This window comes from Numida meleagris, chromosome 3 (assembly GCF_002078875.1).
Source record: "Numida meleagris isolate 19003 breed g44 Domestic line chromosome 3, NumMel1.0, whole genome shotgun sequence".
NCBI lineage: Eukaryota > Metazoa > Chordata > Aves > Galliformes > Numididae > Numida > Numida meleagris.
The window spans coordinates 2,336,831-2,361,019 of NC_034411.1; the positions used below are offsets into that span (position 1 = coordinate 2,336,831).

The 24,189-nt window shown below is 39.3% G+C and overlaps 1 protein-coding gene across 2 annotated transcripts in view; it reads right to left on the bottom strand.

Moving 5' to 3' along the window:
* XPO1 (exportin 1) overlaps window positions 5,682-24,189 on the bottom strand; it is a 37,472-nt gene continuing 18,964 nt past the window's right edge. For both annotated transcript variants that reach the window (XM_021390066.1, XM_021390065.1), the window contains exons 9-26: window positions 23,699-23,747; window positions 23,491-23,610; window positions 23,265-23,393; window positions 20,531-20,689; window positions 17,897-18,094; window positions 16,880-17,018; window positions 15,668-15,849; window positions 14,693-14,849; window positions 14,413-14,576; window positions 13,485-13,619; window positions 12,986-13,169; window positions 11,408-11,514; window positions 10,827-11,021; window positions 9,814-9,982; window positions 8,631-8,765; window positions 8,378-8,537; window positions 8,203-8,299; window positions 5,682-7,064 (exon numbers count right to left, since the gene is read on the bottom strand). In XM_021390066.1, the coding sequence (XP_021245741.1) occupies window positions 6,918-7,064; window positions 8,203-8,299; window positions 8,378-8,537; window positions 8,631-8,765; window positions 9,814-9,982; window positions 10,827-11,021; window positions 11,408-11,514; window positions 12,986-13,169; window positions 13,485-13,619; window positions 14,413-14,576; window positions 14,693-14,849; window positions 15,668-15,849; window positions 16,880-17,018; window positions 17,897-18,094; window positions 20,531-20,689; window positions 23,265-23,393; window positions 23,491-23,610; window positions 23,699-23,747 (2,626 nt within the window). In that variant the 3' untranslated portion in view covers window positions 5,682-6,917. The remainder of the gene's footprint in view (window positions 7,065-8,202; window positions 8,300-8,377; window positions 8,538-8,630; window positions 8,766-9,813; window positions 9,983-10,826; window positions 11,022-11,407; window positions 11,515-12,985; window positions 13,170-13,484; window positions 13,620-14,412; window positions 14,577-14,692; window positions 14,850-15,667; window positions 15,850-16,879; window positions 17,019-17,896; window positions 18,095-20,530; window positions 20,690-23,264; window positions 23,394-23,490; window positions 23,611-23,698; window positions 23,748-24,189) is intronic.

A 24,189-nucleotide genomic window follows, 5' to 3' on the forward strand; every position in this document is an offset into this window, starting at 1 on the left:
CCGGGGCGGGGGGGATGGGGCGGCCGAGCGATGCCAATAAGCCCGCGGCGGCGGCGGGAGGGGAAGCCGAGTCACTCACTGGCTGCCGGCGGCTCCGCGCGCCGCCATTTTGGTGAGGGGGAAGGAGGAGGAGGGAACGGCAGCAAGGGAGACGGAGCGCTCGGGCTCCGCTCGGCGGTTTCCGACGAGACGAAAGGCGAAGGCGGCCGAGTCCCTCCTCCCTTTCGCCCCGCCTTTCCCAGCCCGGGCCGGGCGGCAGGCCGGCGAGCGGGGAGGGAGAAAGGGGCGGGCCGGCAGCGGGGCCTGGAGGGCAAGATGGCGGCTGAGGCGGCGCGCGCTGCCGGGTTAGGCGCGAAGCTCCCGTCGCGGCCCTAGTCCCGCCCCCCCGCCGGGAGGGACCTCCCCCAGTGCCGCGCCGACGGGTGGGGGAGGGCCGCTCCCGCTTAAAGCGAGCGCGCCGGAGGGCTGCCCTCCCGTGCGGTCCGCGGCACTCCTCCGAGGGGCGGAAGCGAACTCGGCAGGCGAGCGCTTCTCTCCTCGCTGTCGCTGGGATGCGTTGCAGGCTAGCGGGAGCCGGCGGGCGTGTGCGGGGGCGGCCGGCTGGGGAAGCGCCGGGCCGCAGGTAGCGCCCGTCAGGCCGCGCGCGAAGCCTGCCTGCTTCCGGGGCTCTCGTGTCTCGTGTTTGATTGGCGCTTTCCTCCTGCGGGGATACAGCATCGGTCTTCATTTGCTAAAATACCATTTCCTTCTTAGCGTTATCAGTGTTGAAGTTCTTGAAATTAAAAGCCGGTTCTATACAAAAAGAAGTGTGGTAGGCATCTTAATGTTGTCATACTGAACTAATACAAAGACGGTTGCTGTAAGAAATTGTGTTTATTTCCTTTCTTAACCTTTAACATCATTTTTACAGGTATCCCTGCTAGCGTGGAATGGATACAACTCGAGTGCATCAGCTGTGTTTGCAAGAAGATCACGTTTTTACCAGAAAATATAGTTCCACGCTGTGCATAATCGGAGTTGAATATGTATTTGTTTCTCTTTACCCTTTTCCTTACATAGAGCTTGCGGTCCATTTGATCACAGATCCAGGGCATCAGAAGTTTACTTTACTGACAGCTCAGTTCTTTGATCTGATTGCATGGCCGCATAAACACCACAGCTGGCACAAGAAAGGGGCCTTTTGAATCATATCACGTGCTAGGTTCAACGTATACAACAGAGGAATACGAGTGACCTTGTTCCTACTTCTGTGCAGACTAGAACATTGTCAAATAGACTTTACAGCAGTCTCATTTTTGTTAAAGAAAAATGACATTGCAGTTTTAAAATTAAATGCAAGCTTCCGAACAGAAGGCAACAGGACCTATAAGTGGCCTACGGTTTTGGTGATAGTGATAATCATCTACTCCTCCTTCTATCCATTGCTTATTTTCTCTTGGCCTGTATTCTCTCCTCATGTGCCATCATTGCAATGTGGCTTGATCCCTAGGAGGCCCTCTTTCCTGCTCCTGACCATAATGCTACTCTTAGTCAGGAAATGCTTCCTTTGGTACACTGACAGCATGGTTCTGAAGTAGTAATTGAAGAGAAATGCAAGACCTGAGCAAAAGTAAAACTCTATATCCAAACTTCGTACTAGATGAATAGTTTGAGATCCATATATACGTACACTTACAGCATCAATGTCCCAAGACCAAACTCATTCCAGGCAATTTTTATTTTTAGGTTAAAGATGAAACGAACCATTCACCAAATTTAAAAAAAAAATCCCTGATGTAGATTAGGGGTCAGGTGGTCTTTCTAAGCCTTCATTTAGATAGCCTGAGGATTGTACTCAGCCTAATTCTGGGGTCATCTCTCTCACAGTAGGTTTCAATTTTCATTTCCATTACGTCAGTCTCTAAAGAAGTTGTCACATAACTGATGATCCTTTGGATTCAAAAGCGAGCAGAACTCTTGAAACTCTTTTGGACTCTTCATTGGTAAAGCATGCATTTATGACTACCTTTGTGAAGTTTGCTCTAATGATTGCGCAGTTGCAAGAAGTTAATTCAAGAAGCAAAATGCTCACAGGTAGAGCTCTGGGGAGATAAGTTAATAAAATAATGTTGATACAAAAAAAGAAAAACTCAAGCTAGATCTAATGCTACAGATTCCAGAAGAGAAAATTGATCATTACTATCTCGTTATCAACAGTTACGTCAAAATAATAGCTGTAGTAGTAAGCAGGCTGCAAACAGTTCTTTCCAGCACACACAATTACGTAGTGACACTGAGATAAAACAATTTTAACTCCTATCCCTCATCATCAATTGGTCCATTGTTCCCAACAGTCTCTACATGAAGGAACCCACAAAGACTGCAGATTTGCCAGGAATTAAGAAAGAAAAACTGAGACAGAGCTTGCAAAATGTAGGCCCTTTCACGTATTTTGATAGGGTATTTGGAAGTCCTTTTTAACCTAATAAAAGTGTAAATATGAGTGTCTCACTTGGATCTTTTTAACTTATCTCATTCTCATCCCTATTATTTTTCAAAACATCCCTTCTTAACCCAATCTTTGTTTTTTAAGCTGTTTTATTGCTCCCGCTTAACAGCATGAATGAACACAGGAAGACACATGTATGAAAATGAAAAGCAAACACAGGGCAGGTATGTATGTAACTGCAGTAGCATTTGATTCATTTCAGAGTTCTAATTTAGACAAGATAGGTGTCTTGAAGAGACTGCTGGCAGTCTGAATAGCTATGTTCAGCTTTAAAAAAAGTCATTCTGCAAAGCTGTATGTATTTGGTAAATGCAGCCAATCTATTGCAGTACACTACATGCTCCATCAGGTAGTCCAAACAATCTTACCCAAATATATAAAAATTCAAAGTAGAGGATAGCAAGAACAAGTTGAAAGCCACGGAGTCCTAGTGCCAAGCTGAGTTCCCAACTGCTCATCTTTGTTCTAACAAGAACAGGAGTAGAAAAGGTCTTCTCCCATTCAGCCCTTAGTGTCAGAAGTTCAAGCTGAAGCAGTATCAGTTATATTATTTTCCCTAGGAACATGTCAGGTTTTTTTTTTTTTTTTCCAGAATTAGCATAGTTCTGTGAATGTACAAAACATCACAGAAGTGTAATATAGTGTACTTGTAGAGGCCTGAGAAGTTACCTGGAATTTCTGTTTCCTGACACAGCATGTGTACTACTAAAACACAAGCACTCACTGCATTTTCCTTTTTTTAATAAAAACTTTCAGGGGTATGGGGATCTTTTCTCCCCATAGTCAAGAAATGCTTAATGATTTCAGGTGCTTTTAGTAATTAAGGTGCATTGTATGTCAAATTTGAAAAATGATTGGCTAAGCCTTTTCCCAAGAGAATGCTGCTGAGCAGTCAACTTCAGAAATGATCTCCTAAATGGGGAAGTCTAAATACAAATTCAGTTCCATTAAATCACGTACAGAGGTGCATTCATGAAGGGCAGGAAGGAAAGGTTATGTTCTTTTACTCATTTTGTAACCAAAATGGTTTTTAAAAGCAATCTCTAACGTTTTGGTTTTGCTCTCTTACATTTGGAGACATACCTAGTAACACGGGAGGAAGAGAAGAATCTAGGCACCCATACAAGCAAGTAAATAGTGCCCCAGAAGTTTGGGGTCAGTAATAATTTATCTAGAGGGACAGGCAGTCTCAGAGGCACAGCTCAACACTAAAGCAAGCTCCTTGCTTTAGTCAGCCTCCGTACATTTTAATGCAGTGATATTTGCAACATCTTTTTCTAATGCCACTCCCCTTCATCCACAGAAATCCACAGCCAAAGTTCTACAGCTTTCCAGTGAAGTCTACTGGAAGTCATTTCAAGCTTTCCTTGAGAGATGGAACATTATTCTAAAGCTTTTTGCATAAATATTAACTTTATTGGAAAATAGTTCACTTAACCAGTCAGATTAACACACAGCAAATTATTCAAGTTAGAAAAAGAAAACTAACCTAAAATGCTTTGGAAAATAATCTGCTCCAGTTACAGTAGCAAACACATGGTAGCCTGAAACAAGCACTTGGGGGTGTCTTCATCAGCTAACAGGCAATCGATTCATGTAAACACAGAAAACACCCTGTAATAGTTTTTTGTTAATGAATGTACCTAGAGTACATAGAATTCTTCTTTTAAAATCTGTATAGAAATATGCACAAAGTAAACATTGGTTTACATATAATTACAAGTTGTAGTTATTTTTATGACGGGTTCATGCTTTTTATCCATTTATTTTCATTTCCAGAGTGTGCATTCAACGTAGTTATCTAGAACCTTCTCAGGTGTACATCGTAATCGTTTTTTCACATACAGGATAACTGCACTAGAAATAGACACACCCTTCCCCACAGATCTTACCAAGAACTCTGCATAAGCTGAATTTTGATAGCATCTGCAGAGATCAGCAAAAGGCACCAATTTTGAAGATAACACAGTTTTCTTTTTTTCAGATTTAAAAGGGAAGTGAGAACTAACATGAACATTTTGTTACTAGATCATCTAAAAGGTACCAGAACAATGAAAAACTCTTATCTGAATTGCATTTTTAACCACGCTTCAGGTGTTCTTTGAAAGTCAGATTTACTTCTTTAGTACACGTCAGACCGTAAGCCTTGCAAATGTACTTCAACCTTGAACGTGAAAGGTGCACGTAAAAGCAGAGGTGCACTTCTCACTCAGAACTACTTTTACTGCACGTCTCAACTAATCTAGTTCTGCCACTTGTGGAATACGGTCATTCTGATGTCACGCTATGGGGGTATTTCCATTTTAATAGTTTTCTTCCTTGTCTCCACAGCTTTTGATAACCTGCAGCTCTATAATGCTGTGACTAAGCCCGGTCACAAGCGATTTTAGTATCCTTCAACAGTACTTCAAATACTTTAAACTGCTTCTTCGGGTACACACTGCCTTACGAGAACAGAAAGCTATAATTCAACAGGACAGAAAGACATGAAAAAGATTAAAGCATGAGTTTGAGAAACAAACAAAATCCTTCATCTAGCAAACTACTTAACAATTTTGGTAGGCTTTATTGTAAGTCCCAGTCATAAAGGGTTTGAGGAACCTTCTCTCTACAGCTTATCACTTTCTGATTGCAGTATTTGGGATGATAAAAGACGTTCCAGCAGTAGTGGCTTTGGTTTTTTAAGGCCAGCTAAGTCAAGCAACGGAGAGATGTTCAGACACAGAATGGGACCAGTACTCGAGACTGGAAACATTCTGGTTACGGTAAAATTATACATGAACACTGCTATCTCATGCACTTCTACTTCAAAATTAATGTACAGCACAAAATAACTTACAGTATCCAAGCTTACATAAAGCACCTCCACAACTGTCTAACTTCGTTTTACAGTTCTGCATGAATTGTTATATTTTGCATCACAGTTAACAATCCTAAGACCAGAGACCAAATAAATGGAAAGAAAAAAAAACCCACAACCTGTGGGAGACTTTAATGTCAACTGTTAGAGAACAGAAGAGAGACACTGCAAACACGGGGAAGCCAAGACTGTACACCATCTTAGTGTTCACACTACTTAAGTTTTCTCATCTGTACTTCATACATCTGTGAAAATTATTTAACTACAAAACTTTAGGTAGAAAAATAACTGCACATCTGGTCTATATGTGTTATTAATATGTACTAGTATCAATTTTTAGTCAAGATACAGTTTAATAACTCTTTGGAATAAAATACAAAGAGTACATATATGGAGAGCAAGAGTACCTTATTACTGACATTTTATAGCAATGTAGTATGGAGTATTTTTAGTCATGGTGTTAAGTCAAAACAGCTACTATACTTTCAAACAGAACCCAACTTATTTCGTGTTAGCTTTCAAGCATAGCCAAAGTCCTCGAGATCAGGGGAAATCAAGAAGCAATGGTAACCTAGACCTCGAGGAACATTTCCTACGCCTTCAGGATACAAACCTTTAATACGATCACAGCATTTTCATCCAGTAAAAGAATAAGCCGAAGAAAGAAAAATAAATGTAAACCAAGTTTATTTTGCTTTTAAGTAGTGTTCTTTAAGCACTACAGCATGGTAAACAATGTAAATTAGTATAAGTCATCTCAAAAGCCAGAGGGTTTTTTTTTTTATTTTATGAGTTGTTAAAAAGATGCAGCCTATTCTAACAGGATAAATATTTTAACCATTTCACTTCGAGTTAATGAAGGCTCACAAATGAGCAACACTCCTCATTGAGGAAAACAAAAAGCTGTTGTCGACAAAGCGACAGCACACACACAAAAACAAAAGAACTGTGTAAAAATAACTAACTGTACTGTGTTCCCATACTCTTTAGAAGTTGCTTTACAATGGGATGATATGCACATGATCTTGCTGCAAACTTGCCATACAACTTGCAAATACATGTAAGCCTAGCCTTTACCCACTCAAGTCCAAAAAGCTGCTAACTGATCAAAAAATTGCAGCACTATAATCCTCTGCTTAACAATTCATTAAAACTGTTTTACTCATTACTTTTTCCTCCTAGACTGCAGGGCAGGCTAGAAAGAAAATGATCCCAAATTAAAAATTGATACTCTTACAGGAAATTGTATAGTTTTGCAATATAGTCCTTTACAATTTAAGTTTTGCCTATTTTCCCCTTAGCCACAAAAATGGGCATGAAATAATTACTTTGAAAATGCATTAATTTTCAATTCATGCAAATCTAAATAAAGATGACCAAACAAAAGCTTAAACAATGGAAGGATATTTCACAGAAAATTTCTTATACAAAAAACACATAAGAAAAAGGGCCACTAGGTGACATTTTAATTTACAAATTGGCATCATTTTGGTCAACAAATATCCAAGTGCTGTTTTCTTCTGTCACAACTAAGTGGCTGTACAGAAAGAAAACCGCAGAACTTATTTTTTAATCACACATCTCCTCCGGAATTTCATGTGGATTAAGGATGCCAGGTACAGACATCTGAAGTTTATGCTTCTCCTCTTGAGCTTGCCGAAGGGCTGTTTCTCTTTCCTCCAAGAATAAATCTGACGTGTCTTCACCTGCAAATTCCTGTATAATTCACACAAAAATCATTATTTTACTGGAAGTGCATCAGGAAGAGTAATAAGCTTCTGAAAAATCAAGAGCAACGTTGGACACATCTTCCCTTCACATCCCTGTCGGACTATTTCTTGTTTTGCTTTCCATACGTAAGATCAGAATTAATAGAAAAGAATGCAAAATTTCTAAGATTTTCACCACGCATTACGCAGTAATGTGTAGTAGTAACACAGCTTTTTGAGCTTATTGTTAAAGCATTATCTTTACAATATTGGAAATATCTGCCTAATGTAGCCTGAAAGCATTTTTAACTTATACTTTCATACAAACATCTTGAATTTTAGCATCTTTGGAAAAATAAAAGCAGAGTACTAGTCTGTCAACTTTCAAAACATGCCCCAGTCCCAAGCAGAATGGAAACAAAATCTGTTTTGTGCCCATTTTAGACCTACAAATTGTATGCACAAAGTGTAAGCAATAGCATGCATTTAAACCCAATCTATACGATTAAATTATGCTGAAACCACAGAATTGCAGGGCCTGGAAGGGACCTCCAGAGATCATCCAGTCCAACTCCCCTGCAAAGCAAGCTCCCGAGACTGGGTTGCACAGCTCAGTGTCCAGGCAGGTCTTGAATGTCTCCAGAGAAGGAGACTCCACATACCCCCTGGGCAGCCTGTTCCAGTGCTCCATCACCCCTGCCGTGAAGAAGTTCTTACGCGCATTTGTGCAGAACTTCCTATGCTTCAGTTTGTGGCCATTTCCCCTTGTCCTATTGCCATGCACCACTGAAAAGAGCCTGGCCTCGTCCCCTTGCCTCCCACACCTTAGATACTTATAGACATTGACCACATCCCCTCCGAGTCTTCTTTTCTCAAGGCTGAACAGACCCAGGTCACCCAGCCTTTCCTCAGAAGAGAGGTGCTCCAGGCCCTTTATCATCTTTGTGGCCCTCCGCTGACTCTCTCCAGGAGATTCCCATCTTTTTTGTACCAAAATGGATTACATAATCCAGTATCTATACACTCAGTTTTAAGTAGTAGTAAAATATACACCTTTTTTAAAATAAACGCTGTCCAATTACTTTTAAAAACATTATCCTGCTAAATAGTTTTACAATTCTTTTAAGAAACCATGCCAAACGTACCTTGATTTGGACCAGGAAATCCCTTAGGTGCTCCTTGAAGGCAGGAATATCCTGGTTTAAACTGAAGAGTCCCGTTACAAACAGCTTAACCTGGGCACTAACAGTAAATACATCCGTTAGTATTTCAAGACATAAGTATCCACTCAGAAGCATCAAGTAACTACAGCACACTTACTCTTGTAGATGAGGAAACGCAGACTTGAGAAGATTAGCAACGTACTCCTGAATAAACATTTGGTTGTTCACTGGATTTCCAGGATTTAATGGAGTACTTATTTTTCCCTCTTCTACCAAGTTGAACATGTATGCAAGGATTGACGCATGCATTGTCAAACCTGAACAGATCAAAATTATACAGTTACTCAGAACAGGAAATGCAACATTATTTTGATGTTTGAAAGGCTTGTTTTTATTTGGCTCAGTCTTACCAGCAGTATGTGAAGTGTCTGTTACAACAGAGAAGATGTGCTGAAGGATATCACAGAAATACGTCTGATAGAAACTCTGAGCAGCAGCCTCTTCTTGTGCAACGTTTTGTAGCAGAGTATAAAGTATCTGAAGTCCTGCAATATTTACATAAACGAAAAGATGAACAACAAAACTACACTAAGAGCGCCATGCATCTTTCTGCCTTTTCCAAGTGAGACAAACATCCCAAGAAATTCTGACAAGCACTGAAAAGTATTACACTGATCATTTCCACGGTATTTCCTCAAGCAGCCAGTAGAGGGCGGCAGCCACATTTATACAGAGCACCAACTTGGTTTTTATTCTTAAAGGCAGAACCACAAAAACCCACCACACAACTTTGCTGGTACAAACAAAAATGAGAAACACTCTATGAATAAAGACATACTGGTTAATTTAAGAAGGGAAAAGTTACACAAACAGTTACCTTACCAGCTGAAATTCAACTCAAAGCTATCTTTTATCCCTTCCAAATATCAACAATTGGGTAAGATCAAGGTGGCTTCACAACAATCGTTTTTATCCAGTGGATGGGATGCTTTTAGAATTTGACATTTACATAGCTCTTCCTAGCCTTCCCTGGCAACTCCCATCCTGGAGGACACACTCAAGTGTGCTAGAAACAGCTTCAGTGAAACTTGAGAACAAGTTTAACTTGCTGTTGTTCAAAAGAAGCAGTTTTCCTTTAGTCTAAGCATTTCCCTTTCCTTTTGACATCAGTGGCTCCCAGACTGAATTCACTCACCAAGCATTCATTTTTCTGTTGTCTTTTTCAGTAATAATTCAGAAACTGTCTTAGTGAGGCAAGAAGTCAAACACTGCAGGCAGCACAAGGAAAGCTGAAGCAGAATACCAGCTTCAGCAGCAATGAGCTGTTGCATCAGTTCAGCCATTTCAGAAAAACCCTCACACTGAACAGAAAGCATGCAGAAACTGCAACAATGCCCCCCTCTGCCAGTGAAACAGCATCCAACTATTTCCGTACATTAATGGATATCTGGTTGTCAACTTGAAATTGAGACAGGAAAATACTGTTCTTCTGTAGCAAATACAATATATAACAGTGTGACTAGAACGCTATGTTTGACTAAAGATGCAAGAAAGCAATAGTCTACATACTTAACACTTAAAACTTCGATTTACCTGTATCTGCAACATTTCTCATTGTATGTTTGAAAGCCCAAATAATAGAATCCAAAACAAGTTTGAACTGTGCAGGTGGAATGGCCAGGAATGCTGGGAAGCAATGAGAATTTACAGCCTGGAGTAGTAAGAAGAAGTTTGTTCTATGTTCAGGATACTCTTCGAAGTCCTGAGGGCAGGGGGCGGGTGGAAAGAGGAGGAAAAAAAAGCCACAGTCAGTCAAGCTTCCAGAATAGCTCAAAGATCCACCATAGTATCTCCTGCTAAGAGTGATGCTATTCCAATATGGAATAGCATTTAGATCTCAGGTTTAAAGAAATCTGAATACAAAGCAAAGCTTACAGTTCCCAGATACCCAGTAAAATTCTTCCCTACACTTTCACCACCAAAGCTTGGTAAGACCATTTTCTAGAGTTACACAGTATCAGCAGGCTGAACCACATTTTGTCAGTACACAACTTTAATTACTACTTGCTCCACAGACACAAGACAGATAACCTCAGCAATTAAGCACCTAGCTATGACAAGAACACAATTTCTGGTTCACACTGTTGCAAAATGGCACTAATATAGCCAGTATTATCCAAGTACCCATTGTAAACTGTAGCACAGAAACTCTATCATAAACAGGATACAGCAAAGAAATATTAAAAGAACTAATCAATACTTATATTCATAAATTTTAAGTACATATGAATTTTAGTCATTCACCCTACACAGAAGTGTACTTCAAGTATACTTCTGCTTCCAGAACCATGACATTCCAAGATCCTGGAACAGAAAAACAACTAATAATTTTATTTCAGAACCGTGTCAAAGAAATTGAAGTCAGTGAGATTAAGGCATTCACCTAGACAGCCAGAATTCCTGAACCTCAACTTAAATTCCATGGAACAGAAGCCATGTAATAATACTAAGTTAACTACACACTGCCCCCTTTCTGGCAATACCCAAAGACTAGTACGCTAAATATAAAATTCTTTTTCTTTTTGCTTTATCCAAAATTTAAATACCTTATTGATCATATTTAATGTGCACTCAAAAACAGCATCAAATATCTGAGGTATTTCAGCAGTAATGTGTCCGCCCAGCTTGTTTACAATGATAGCCATAGTGCTAAGTACTTCAGGTTCTCTAGCAGCTGGAACATTTCTCTGGTAGTCAATGAGAACTGCATCCAACAAGGGAGGAACAAAGTTTTCAGCAACCTAAATAAAAGAGCAAGACATGGTTACAGCAGTGCAGTTACTGAACAAAGCGTCAAGCCATCACCGGCTAGTTCTGAAAGAAGCTAAAAACATGTTACACATCCATATGCTTCCCACCCACTGTATTCATCCAGCAGTGGTCACTTGAGGGCTCTCTTACACCTTCTTGCTTCCCCTGAGGATCGCTCTCAGCTGCAATTAACTGCAGCCATCAAAACACAGCTCAGGCCTATCCTGTGAATGATCACACCTTATCCTTCCTTCAGACACTGCAGCTCTGAAACTAGTTCCTGTGAACAGAGCAACGACGACTGCTCTTCAGCAAAAGAGCAGAGTTCTTCCTGATTGTGTCGTATTAACTGTTAGTATGAAATAAATTCACTTACCATCTGAGGATCATTGGACCTGCTCACCCAGCCAGAAATCAGTTTTAAAGTTTCCCTTTTCACAGTCCTCATACTTCTAATCAAGGGCTGCTTTGTTACCATTTCACCTGAAAAATTGCAAAGCTTCACTTAATCTGGGTAAGACGTGTCAACAAACAGAATCACTTAAATTGGTGCCATGATATTCAGAATGCTTCGTTTTTATACCCAAACGACGAAGAATGAAGACTTTTCATTCATGTTACGCAGATAAAAACTACCTCCCCATTATTTCAGCTCCATAGGTCCAAGTTGCAGTTTAGTATTATAATACTACTACTGACAGCACACTGCCTGCACAACCCAAAAACAAAGCTGCAACTTACTTCTCAAGTAAGGGAATCATGCATGTTCATTTGATGATCTGGATCAAGCTTACCTCTAGTTCTCACTAAGCGATGAGAGGACACCAGCCTATATAGTGTTCTACAGCAAGCTCCTGATTTTGTCACAGACAAACCTCATTGTTCCAACTTGTATTTATTACAAGCATCCTAATTCTTCATTTTCTCACATCCAAGTCAATTTTAAGTCTCATCAGTAAAACCTGCTTTGAGTGCACAGCCCAAACAGTCCTAACAGTGTATCCAAGGAAAACCCTGGCAGACTGCAGGCAGGGAAACAAGGGTAGAACTGCTTCTGCTGGCATCAGAGATTACCAGTTGTAAGAACATACTCTGAGGCAAGTGCAATCACAATAGCTCCTGCTCTAGTAAAACATCAGGACTAGAAGTCCTAGCAACTGCTTCCTATTTTTGTTGTCATTGTGGTGTTTTTTTTTTTGTTTTAAATAAGAACAAATTCTGGCAATTAGAGCTGCAGAATCAAAAAATGTATTCATTTTACAGCCAGTTTTATTCTCAGTTCTGAGAAGCCACTTCAACTTCAGTGCTTAAATCTTAACATTCACATATAGAATTATTTGCATGGCTAAGAAAATCTGTCGTAACGCAGATCCAATAACCAATTCGTTTTATCTTGTCAAGAATTACTACAGCACCACATTCTACTTAGATATCACAGATCCTAATTTGTCCAGTAAAAACTGATTAGGTAACTTGTAATTCCTTCTCATTGATTCCTGGTCTAGTTTATGACAAATTTGAGGCACCTTCACTAAATTTACACTTCTGTAATAAAGGTTTTTCAGTAATACAACATCACCAAACCAAAACTGCCAACATACTAGGGTCTTTTCTTATTCAAAAAGAGTAAGTCAAAAGAATTCACGCTACAACTTTGTCTCTACAAGGCTGCTATTAGTCAGCAGTCTCTTGTATATCCTTCCTAAACTCATGCTTGTATCTTTCCTCCTTCCAGAATCAGAGTTTCTTTGAATAAAACATCTGGGTAACAAAAACAATTTAAGCAAGAGCATTTTCAGTCATTCTCTTGCCCAAACACACACACAAAGAGACAACAAACAAAGAACATCACCACCAATAAACACACAGTAAGATAAGCCCACTTGTAACAAATTTGAAGCCTGATGAGGTGCGCTGCCAATCCTATTGTTATGAAGAACATGGAATTTCTTACCATTAGCCTGAATAGCTGCGGAAATATTTTCACTTAGGCACTTGTACACATTCAGCATATCCAAATAAATTCTTCCAAGCTGAATCACAAAGGGGTGGCCAACTGCTTTACAAGCTCTCACGTTGGTTTTCAGAATGCTACCAAGCTGCTTAACTGTTTCAGGATCCTTCAGAATATCAACATTCTGTTGAGAAAAATTGAGTTAATTCCCTTTAGTCAATAAGAATGCCATTTATCTTTTAGTACAAAAATAGTCACATTCAAGAATTCATCTTACACACTGTGTTAAGGAATGCTCTGTAAAGTTCTTTAAATCGGATTTAAACAATTCTTAAATCATTTAAGTCTTCTCTCTCCAAACAAGACTTTTATAGTCACATCAACCATTGCTTTGTAACAGTTCACCACAGCTAAGTTCACCTAATTTCAGGGGTTAAAAAAAAACCAAACACTCAGCAGTTTTATTTTAATTGAATACACTTAAAATTTATGGTCTTACTTTTGTTGCCTGTTGAATTATGCTGTCCCATACTTGATTAGGGAGCAACATGTATTTTTCTATCAGATGCTCCTGTACAGTCTGGTCTGTTTGTGCCCCAATCATGTATCCTACTGCTTCATAGAACGTATGCACCTGATTGGAAAAACAAGAAGTCAAACAGAAAGGTTACGGAACACTAATCAAAAGTTTACCATGTTCAAAACTAGCACGTAGTGAAAGCTGAAGATGGGCTTCCAGTGACTAAATACCTACTTCCCATCTGACTTGACAAGATCTGTCTCCATTCTTTCCTTACACCCCATTTAAAGCAAGCCTCCATTCCCTTTCAATGGTACTATGTACAACCCAGAGACTTCCTTCATTTTACCACCATATATCCTGAAGTAAGCCATCTCAGGCATATGCTTTCTCTTGCAATACAGCTACATTTATTTCTTTTACAGAAGAGTTTGGGATAAGTCAAGTGCAAGAAAAGCGCAAGTTGGAACTTAATACCTCCTCTGCCCAAGGTTTCCTTGTGTTACTGCAATGCATCTATGCTGTGCATGCACTACACTCCATCAGAACATATCCTCCCTACACGTACACTCTCACCCCTGCCCCTGCAAGACCTGTAAGTACGCTACCACAGTAGAATACTCTTCTTTGCTAATCAAAACCTCAACATTTATCATCTCATTTATCTGTAAAAGTGTTCTAGAAAAAAAGAATTTCAACTCAGCACACTTTAATTCTCCAAGAATTCGAATTAAGATCTTAATGAAATCTAACCATACCATTTGTAGTGTAACACTAACAGACACACACACACACACACCATGACTAAGATACAATTCAAGTCTTAAAGACTACGACTGATTTTTGCTATGTCACAGCTTTTTATTGGTCTTCACAAATTTACTCATACTCCCAAATTAAAATGTACCTGTTGTGGCTGAAGGTCACAGATGATTGTATTAATATTGTTCAAGATTTCATCAATGAAAGGCATTACTTCTCCCACTTGAACTTGAACAAAATGTCGGCGGCACTTTTGTGCTATTTTTATGAAGGTATCACAAGCCATATCCTGGACACCATCATGGGTTTCTAAATTAAATCAGATCAGTTACTGTTTTGTACTCTCCCCCAGACATGCACATGTACTGAGCATCAATTTTTTTTCTTTAAGAAAAGTTAGAACAGCAAGTGAAAGAGATAATTACCATGCATAAACTCAAATAGCTTGTTGACTACTGTCTTCAAAAACTTCCAGTGAGCTCTCAAAAAACGTGGGTATTGGCCTACTATGTACATTATATTTGATGCAATAATGGCTTTATTGTCTTTTCCTCTCTTTTGTTCACAGAGTCCTAGGAGATCCTACAACAGAACATATTATTAGTTTCCTCCTCAAGTTCGTAGACTACAAGAGCAGTATAAAGGCTAAAATAAGCTATAATAAAGATACAGGAAAGTAGTTGCTATTACTAAGCTCAAAGCGAAAATAATTAAAAGAAAGAAAAAACAACAAACCAACTACCCCAGTTTACGATCAAGACTTAAGTTTCATCCAAACCAAGAACACTGCATTTTCAGTCATGTGTTGTAGATGTAACTAAATTTATACAGGGCAGACTACAGCAACCCTCAGTGTTGAGTACTGACCAACCAGCTGATATTGGCAAACATACAGGTATCACACAGCAAGCAGGGGAAACCAAATCCTCTCTGCAGGATTTGTACGACGTAACAGTGATGTCTATTACTCCTGCAGATAACATTTTCTCCCCATATTCTTTCCATGCACTCATTGACTAAAAATGAAGTGGCAGAAGAGAGAGGTGCTAGCTGGTTAAAAACAATGCCTGTTACTTTGCTTCATTAAGGTTACTCTTACTTCATTTATGCTTCCTTTCCGTATCATCTGCATTCCTAAATCAAAATATTTCATCATAAGCCAAAGTTTCTCTCTGAAATTTTCAGAGTGAAAAGGCTACTTGGATTCACGCATTCTTCACGACTGAGGAATTTACCAGCCTAACATTCAGGATATGACATTTCCCATTAAATTATTCTCCTCGACTCGTTTGCTATACAAGGTAGCTTACTGAAGAACGTAGAGCAGTATCTTTTTAAACTCAGTTTCTTCAGCATAAACTATGAAGTGTGACAAAGCTGCTAGTCTTGTACCGTAATACCTTAATTACTGTAACAAGGAATCTTTTTTCATCTTCTTCATGCATTGCTCCACTGATTGAGCCTATAGCCCAACAGAGAGTATTCAAATTTTTCCACGACCATTCTGTCCCATTCACTTGATTGTGAAGCTTTTCAGTCATTATTCGTTCTGTGTCTGCATAATCCAGATGTGTAAGATACACTGAAAGACAATTAACAGTAAGAGTAAGCAGGCATATTCTGAAGCAATAAACTGGACTGCATCTCTATTAAGTTACATTCTTCCAAGACAAAATTAAAATGCTAAGTACAGTGCTCCTTCTTTGAGCTTGTGACAGAACAAGCTAAAGATGTAAACCCAGATCTGCGAGAATTATATTTCAAGACATGTGTATCAGTCAGATCAGTAAAGTTAAATTACTAATAAAAACACACATATGCATCAGCTTTGGAAGTATGAGACTGGCTAGCTCGGAGGAACATGATACTGCACTTAACAAGTCAGTCAATAATTTTCCTCTGTTCATTATTTCAGTGTCATTACATCTGTTGGTTTTAATAACCCACCATTAAAATGGAGATAGTACTCCTGAACTAGTCTAGGTGAGAAGATTCAGCTTGAACAACTCAGACAATACCATCAGCCTCTAAAATGATTAGGCTCTCTAACATAAGTAAAATTTAAAATCCTACCAAGTCAGCAGCAGCATAAAGGTCAGATTTAGCAATGCACTTCTGCAGTGCCACTTTCACTGAGCTCTTGCTTTTTCAGAGGTGAATCTTCTATTACGATAATATACTAAGCAATAACTAACACCAGAATTCAAACTAAGTCTGTCTGTACACCTGTATCTGGAAACATTACTAAGGATGAGAACACACTGTAGTAATTTCAATACAATAAAGAGGAGTTTTGGTATTTAAAAAAAAGGTATTAGAACACCACATCTACTGTTAACTGTACTTACTTCACAAGTACAGCAGTGAGAATAAAAAACACCTGGGTTTTACGTTCATGAAGTTGTTAATAAGCACTCAGTGCTGCCTTCCAGTGTTTGTATTTAATAGAAAAATGTTACCATTGAAGTCTAATGACCTGACCCTATAGCTTAGATATGTGGCAGCTCTGTTCCAAATTTATCTTCTCTCCTGCCCCCCATATAATTCTGCTACATACATGCTACTGGTACAACTGCACAGATTTACAGGACAGTATCAGCCACTGCACTTACCCAATGTTTCTCTCATGTTTTTATATAAGTTTATGGAATCTGTATCCTTCATGAATTCTCGTACTACTTCTCCTTGATCATTCTCCACCACTAGCACTTCTTCAGGTTTAGCCATACGGCTGACCATGAGCAATCGAACCTGCACGTTACAAAGGAAAGTTTCAATGGAATTGCACTGTAACATGAAAATAAAGCTATGTGTCCAGCACCTTCTCAGGTCAGCTCACATACAGCAAATGGGAAGGAAAGATTCTGAAGGGACATGCTAACTAAAAAGCCACTAAGAGTAGAGTTGATTTCCATTTCTACAAGATTAAGAGTTGCTTAAAAAAGTGCCATACCTTCTAGAGCTTCAAAAGATGTAGGTATTGAAAATCTTTTAAATACAAGCACTTTTTTCCTTCAACACCTGTGGCTTTAATTTTCACCATAGCTCTTATACAACTGATTCATTAACAATGTATCTATTTTTAATATTATGATAAATTGTCTTGGTTTTGAAATCTCATTCCTCAGTAGAAAACACAACTCCACCATACTAAATAACTGAATAAAAATATCAAGTTATCCTTCTTTTCTAAGCAGAAGTTAGCTACGTTTTCATGAACCCCTCCAAGATCCATGCCAGAAACCATTAATTACAGAAAACATTACCAGAATTTCACAAATCTACTATGCAAATCCTAAATAGCAATTCTATTACAACGTTAAAATGAAGCTCTTGACATGACAACATGGAAGAAAATAGGGTTAGCCTGTCTAAATACACTGTACAGATATATATTCTCCCATTTTATGTTTATACACAGTATCAAAAAAGCACACTGTTAATAGTCCTATCATCTGCTGGTGTCATAAGTTTAGCAATTTCAGCACATCAATTAACTACAGCTGAATCAACTAACAATTACTTGAAGCAAGGAAAGTTTTCTGAAGTCATCCTTACATAAAGTGAAGTCTCCGCATTTAGGAACAGTGCCTAAACTTACACAGTATTTTTACTTGATCATGGATTACCTTGGATAATACAGGCAAATAAAGCTGTCTCCTTGGAGGAACATCGAAGTGCTGACTTCCAGAAAGCAACGGAGAAGCAGATGTTGAGAACGGACTTTCCCTGTAGAGCTCAGCAGCTAAATGATTCCAATATTCAAGACAAATCTTGAAAATTTCAGTTTCTTCAACTTCTGATACCAGTAACATATAATGAAGAGCCTGGAAAAATGTGTTTCAAGCATCTGTTTACTAATTATTTTTGAACACAGAAGTAGATTAAAACCATATTAGTTAAAACTTTGTTATCTTGATAAAATGCTGAATTGGAGTAATATTTACTAACAAGGTGCAGTAACATTGCAGTGACATTTACTAGTAGAAGTAATGACCAGTGGAGCAACTCAAAAGAACTCAGCAGCATGTCAGCTGATGTTATTTTCAAAGTGTGCATCAATTCTTAAAAACAGAAAAGCCTAAAGATACCTAAAAAAAACCCAGCCAAATTAGTCCCTTTCTGTACTATCAAAATCACACCCCCTGAGCTTCTACAAGACCTCTTCTTTTAGATCCTCAAAAAAACCCCTTAACTGCTCGTTTTAAGGACTGCTATTCTCAGTACTTAGTGCTACTTCGTTCTTCAAATCCTCTGAGAATCTGGAAGAAAACCTTCAAAGCCACACTGCTGATCTGCATTCAAAGCAAGACATCTACTAGAACATTTTCACCTTCCCTAACTAAACAGCCACTATGGAAACTGAGAAGGAGTGCAGTTCTGAGACTGAGATACCAACTAGAGAGGTTAGTTCTACACAGTCAAAAATTATTTAGCTATCTTTCTTTAAAACGCCCTAGTGAAAAATGAAACCGGCAGCCTACCAGTGAACCAAACAGAAGGGAGCAATGAAAAGACTTCATTTTCATAGCTCAGACACTAAGCAATTCAAAGCATTTTAGACAGAAGTCCGATTTGACATCTCCATCTACAACATCGAAAGAGGGATTCAAAACCACTTTACAAATGGATGTGTGTAGGAATAATGTATCAGCAACTTCACTTTACGTAACTTATCTAGCTTCTTTCACTAGTCTAGAAGACTCCAATGAATGCAATGAAGCAATATTGGAGATCAGCTACATCCAGTGTAGCAATCACCAGATTCGAACTGCACAGCTACTTGTAGAAGTACCTTCCCCCCCCTCCCCCACGCTCTGTGATAGTGCAAATTACAATAGTGAAATCCACAGCGATTTTAAGCCACTCTAAGAATTTTGTCGAACATTTCAACATCCTGTGGAAGACTCAAAGTCATTTGGAATTGAGTTTTGTAGATGTCCATTTAAAGATAGAAATTTTAACTTTGTTAACAATTTAATATAGTTGTGCTGGACAAGACAGGAGTCAAGATTTAAAGACTGCGCTCCAACTTCCATATACACAGGACGTTCAACTCCATACTCATCATGTCTCCACATGGACTGAAACTTGAGCTACTCCTTGACTGACAGTTATTTTGCAAAAGTTCACTAATTTTGAGGTATTACTCATGAGAATTACTCATGAATTGCTGAAAGGTCTTTCTTTGCTTTTTGTTTGGTTGTTTCTAAATAGAGCAATCAACGATCATTTAATCTATTTTCTAAATGAGCTACAGTTTACTATGTGCAAACAATTTTTTTCTTTTTTGTAGAGGACTACCTGGAGAAGAAATGTATTGCAAAGATCAGATAGGAGAGACTAGAATTTAGCTATGTTAAAGTACTGCACCTACAAGATGTTCCTACCCAATGAAAACTGGTCTCCAGACTTACACTGTTTCTGAGTCTGTCTCAGGATAGTTCCTCAACCTACGGCCTCCACACCTGCAGAGAGCTCAACTGCAGGACACCACAAAGGGTGCTAACAAGGGGCTATGGAGACAGTTTCATCCCATGGGAGCTCGGGGGTGGGAGAGAGCTAATAAAGAGGTCACCAAAGAACAGCTCATTCTCAGGAAGTGGAACTTAGGTCCCCCACCAAGACCCTTAATGCTATATAAAGCATGGCTATTAAGTAGCACTTTGTAGAGTTCCAGCATTAAAGGCTATGCTTAGGACACAAACTAAATAGACACTGCAAGGACAATATGCTAAGCATTACAGTCAAACTTTGGGAAATGGCAATTCAGGCAAGAAGCTACACCAGGACAGAAAAGCTGGAGAATGGCACGTGCTGTACCCTTGAAACCAAGCTTGGATGTTGAATAAAAACAACGTACACCATTTCACACACAAACTGACAGAAGTCACAGCAGCAACCACCTCCATGTATGAGTCGAACAAAAATACTAAGTTTTGATACCCATGGAAGAAGGTTATACAGTATTACTTTGAATGCATTTTAAAGCAGTGTTTACTTGTGTCTCCTTTAGTGTAAGAAGAGGAAGAGTAAAAGATGTTTTGCAGTTTTTTTTTTTTAGGATAGCATTACTGAAAATAAATTGCTATCGAAGCACACTTGAAAAAACTGGAAATGTATCTTGTATTCACATCATTGACTGATTTTGGGAAAAAAATTTCTAACCAATGTAAGCACAACAATCTAGAGGTCATATTAGTATCACGTTATTTTAGTATGAGAAACCACTACTTTTGAACTGGACAAACTATGCAACTTACCTCCATTAATGTTTCCCTCAGATTTAATCTTTTTTCTATAAGTTGACCATGTTCCTTGAGAAATGTGCAGAGAAACAAACTGAGATTCTGAATGAAGTTCTGTTCATCATCTTTTCCATTTGAGTAGGCAAGTCGGATATTGGTATTTAAAGGAAGCATCTAATAAAAGGAAGACAGACATAATCAATGTCCTATTTTACATTTAAGTAGAACTACTGCATGTTACCCATCATTTTGCTCTTTTTTTCTTTTGAAAGAAGGCCTTCTAGTAGTTTTCACAGCATTCCCTTTCACCAGCGCCTTCCTCCAAAAGTCTTCCTGCTCCTTTTGTTTGATGCTCATCTCCAAGATAGTTGGTATGATGAAAGAGTAAACAGATACTGAAGTTCTCATGAACTAAACCTTTTCCTACCTCTTTTAACAGCAGAGACAAGGGAACCATTCACCCTATTCCAAGACATTTTCAACTGGTATCAAACAAAACTGTTCCAAATATGTGTTTGTTGCCTGTACCTCCTAACACGGCAGTCATAATGTTAAAACAGTATGAAAGATCACCCTCACAGTATTTATAAATAAGTAAAGAAGACCTAGAAAAATACAAATATTTCTCACTAAACTGCCAAAGATCTCTGTGGTACCTTCTTAAGAAGTACATCAACCTTCCAATTCTTTTGTGTCATGGTTTTATGATTTTTGGATATCGGTATTCTACATCACAACATCACATAGTGCACTGGGAGTTAAAGAGCTAACGCTCCAGTTCCACGGATCGTGAATAGTTCCGGGGACCTGGTTCTCAGAAGAGAAGAACTACATCTCCCAGAGGACTGTTCACAGTTCTGTTACCATTTTCCATTCAGAGGGAAAGAAAAACTGTTCGCTTATCATGAGATGTCCCATCTCTCATCCCCTTCTCCTCGTCTCAGCAGCGTCTCGCCTTCAGCATTACAGTAAGGCCTTTTGGTTTTTTTTTGGACACACTCTTTCATTTATTAGCTTCAATTCAAATTAATTAGATTGTATTATTGGAATACTAGATAACACAATATATCTTAATTAGTAAATTACTTTGTTTCTCCTCAGATCGTTGCCGCTGTTTTGTTTTTAGGCTCATCTCCCTACCCTTTCCCCTTTTCCCTTTCCCAGGGCATGGGCCTGTGGGCCCCCCACCCCATTAGCCACAGAACCGGGCCAAATCTGCCCGTAAAACGTTGACATTTTGTTACAAAAATATTTTCAGTGTTGTCCTGCCTCTTTAATGTCAATGCTGTTAAGCTACAGAATGGAGAGAAAATTTAATACCTTTGCTGCTGCCAGCATTCGGGTTTTCAATGCTCTCTATTGCTAAGAAAGATCAAATAAATGCAAGCTTGCTTCAAATTCAGCTGCCACAGCTATCCAAAAAAAACTGCAAGTACCCAAAATGTAAACACCCAATTAAGCATTAAACTGTAATTTTAAGTAAAAGCTTAGGCTGGATGCGTTTGCATTAAGAATCAAGAGCATTATCTGTAGAACCACAGAAATACAGGTGTTGGAAGGGACCTCTAGAGATCATTGAGTCCAACCCCCCTGCAAAGCAGGCTCCCTAGGTAGGCGTCCAGGTAGGTCTTGAATATCTCCAGAGAAGGAGACTACACAGCCTCCCTAGGCAGCCCATTCCATTCCTCCATCACCTTCACCGTGATGTTCTCTCACATACTGGTGCGTAACTTCCTATGCTCCAGTTTATGGCCATTTCCCCTTGTCCTGTCCACTGGCAGGCCATAACCCTTAGTCTCCCACATTTAAGATATTTATAAACATTGATCAGATCCCCTCGCAGTCTGCTTTTCTCAAGGCTGAACAGACCCAAGCCTGACCATGGCAAAGCAGAGGGGGATGATCACCTCCCTTGACCTGCTGGCTACGCTCCTTTTAATGCACCCTAGGATCCCACTGGCCTTCTTGGCCACCAGGGCACACTGCTGCCTCATCACCAATCTGTCTTCCACAAAAAAAACAACAGCAAAAACAAAGAAACAAAAAAGAAAACAAGGAAACATTCAAGTGTCTAAAACAAAATAATCTAGGTCCAAGAAAAAGTCAACTTTTAAACCTAATTCTAACTAAAAAATTCTATACCTCCTCTTGAAGCGCAGAGGGAGGGAGGGGCACGAGGACAGAGCTGGGATATTAAAAGAAGTACGCCTTTCTGAAAAGGCCTCAAGGACTGACCAAACCTGTGTTGTACACAGCCGAAAAGAATGGATACAAAAACAGAATCAATCTAATTGTGCAGAAGTGTTATAGAAAAATAAACAGCTTCAGTAGGAGACTATCTTCATTGCCCGTTTCGGGACAAATGTGAAGCACCACCTACGGTTACCCCTCCTTCCCTCACAGTAAGAAGTACACAAACCTCATCACAAACTTCTGGCATTTCAGTAAGCCCAAATCATTTGTGCTGAGGACACAGCGGCACCTCACCTACCTGCCACCCCCTTTCTCAGACAATCTGAGAGCACAAAACACACGTTGACTTTAGCAAAATACATCAAGCCTGCAGAAACATAGCTGTTCTTCAGAGTCATCAAATTGATGTCTTCCGATCAAGCCATAAATACACCATCAAGTGACACACTGAAATGCAACATTTCTCAAGAGCTCGATAAAGAGTATGAATTTGTAAACTCAACCAGGTTGTTAAAAGGAGTAGTAAAAAAAGCACCAACATTTACTAAAACGTTACCTGTTTTAACTGCATCATGGTCAAGGTAAAAAGGGTTACAAATTGTTCTTCGTACTGGCTTACGCTGACACCCGCAATCTCTGTGAGGCACTTTAAGGAGACGTTCCGAAACATGGGAACATTTAAGAACTAGTGAGAAAAGAAAAGAAAGCCGGTTACAAAGGGGTGATGTGCCACGCTTTTTACCACTTTTAAACTAAAAAGCTAGCCATAATTACACAGATACCTTGTATATTAGTGTGCTGATTAGCTTAGTCTCAAATATATATCCCAGAGGAATCCAGTTCAGAAATCGTAGCAAAGTTTCCAAGGTTGCATGAACTAAGGGAGCATTTTGGGAGTTTTCCTGTAAGAACAAATCCGTGCATATAATATTGCCAGATATGACTGGGGGGGGGGGGAATGTGGGGGAGGTTAAAAAAATGAATACTTACCATCACAAACTGACACAGCTGAAATATCTGAGAGAACTCATTGCACATACTACAAAAAAATAAAATAATAAAAATTAAGCACTCCCATGAGCCATAAACAATCCAACCTGCTTTAATCCAAGTGCCTGTGACCCCAGAACATGTTCTGAAGACCTATGCATCCATTGGAAGCATTCATAAACCACCTTGCTTCTTTAAAATGCTGACGAGAACAATAAGTGTAAACCTGTGCCCACAAAAGCTAGCCCAGAAATCCAAGCAGCACTGAAATCTCTGTTAGAAGGGTAGGACCACACTCAAATGCCAGTACATTAATGCACGGATTTGGGAAATGAGCAGGAAGAGTTGAGCCTGAAGGGCTACGATGTCAGTGGCATCACTGAGATATGGTGGGATGACTCTCCTGACTGCAATGTAGCAATAAATGAGCACAAACTCTTCAGGAAAGACAGGCAGGGGAAAAGGGGAAGGGGTATTGCCCTCTACATCAG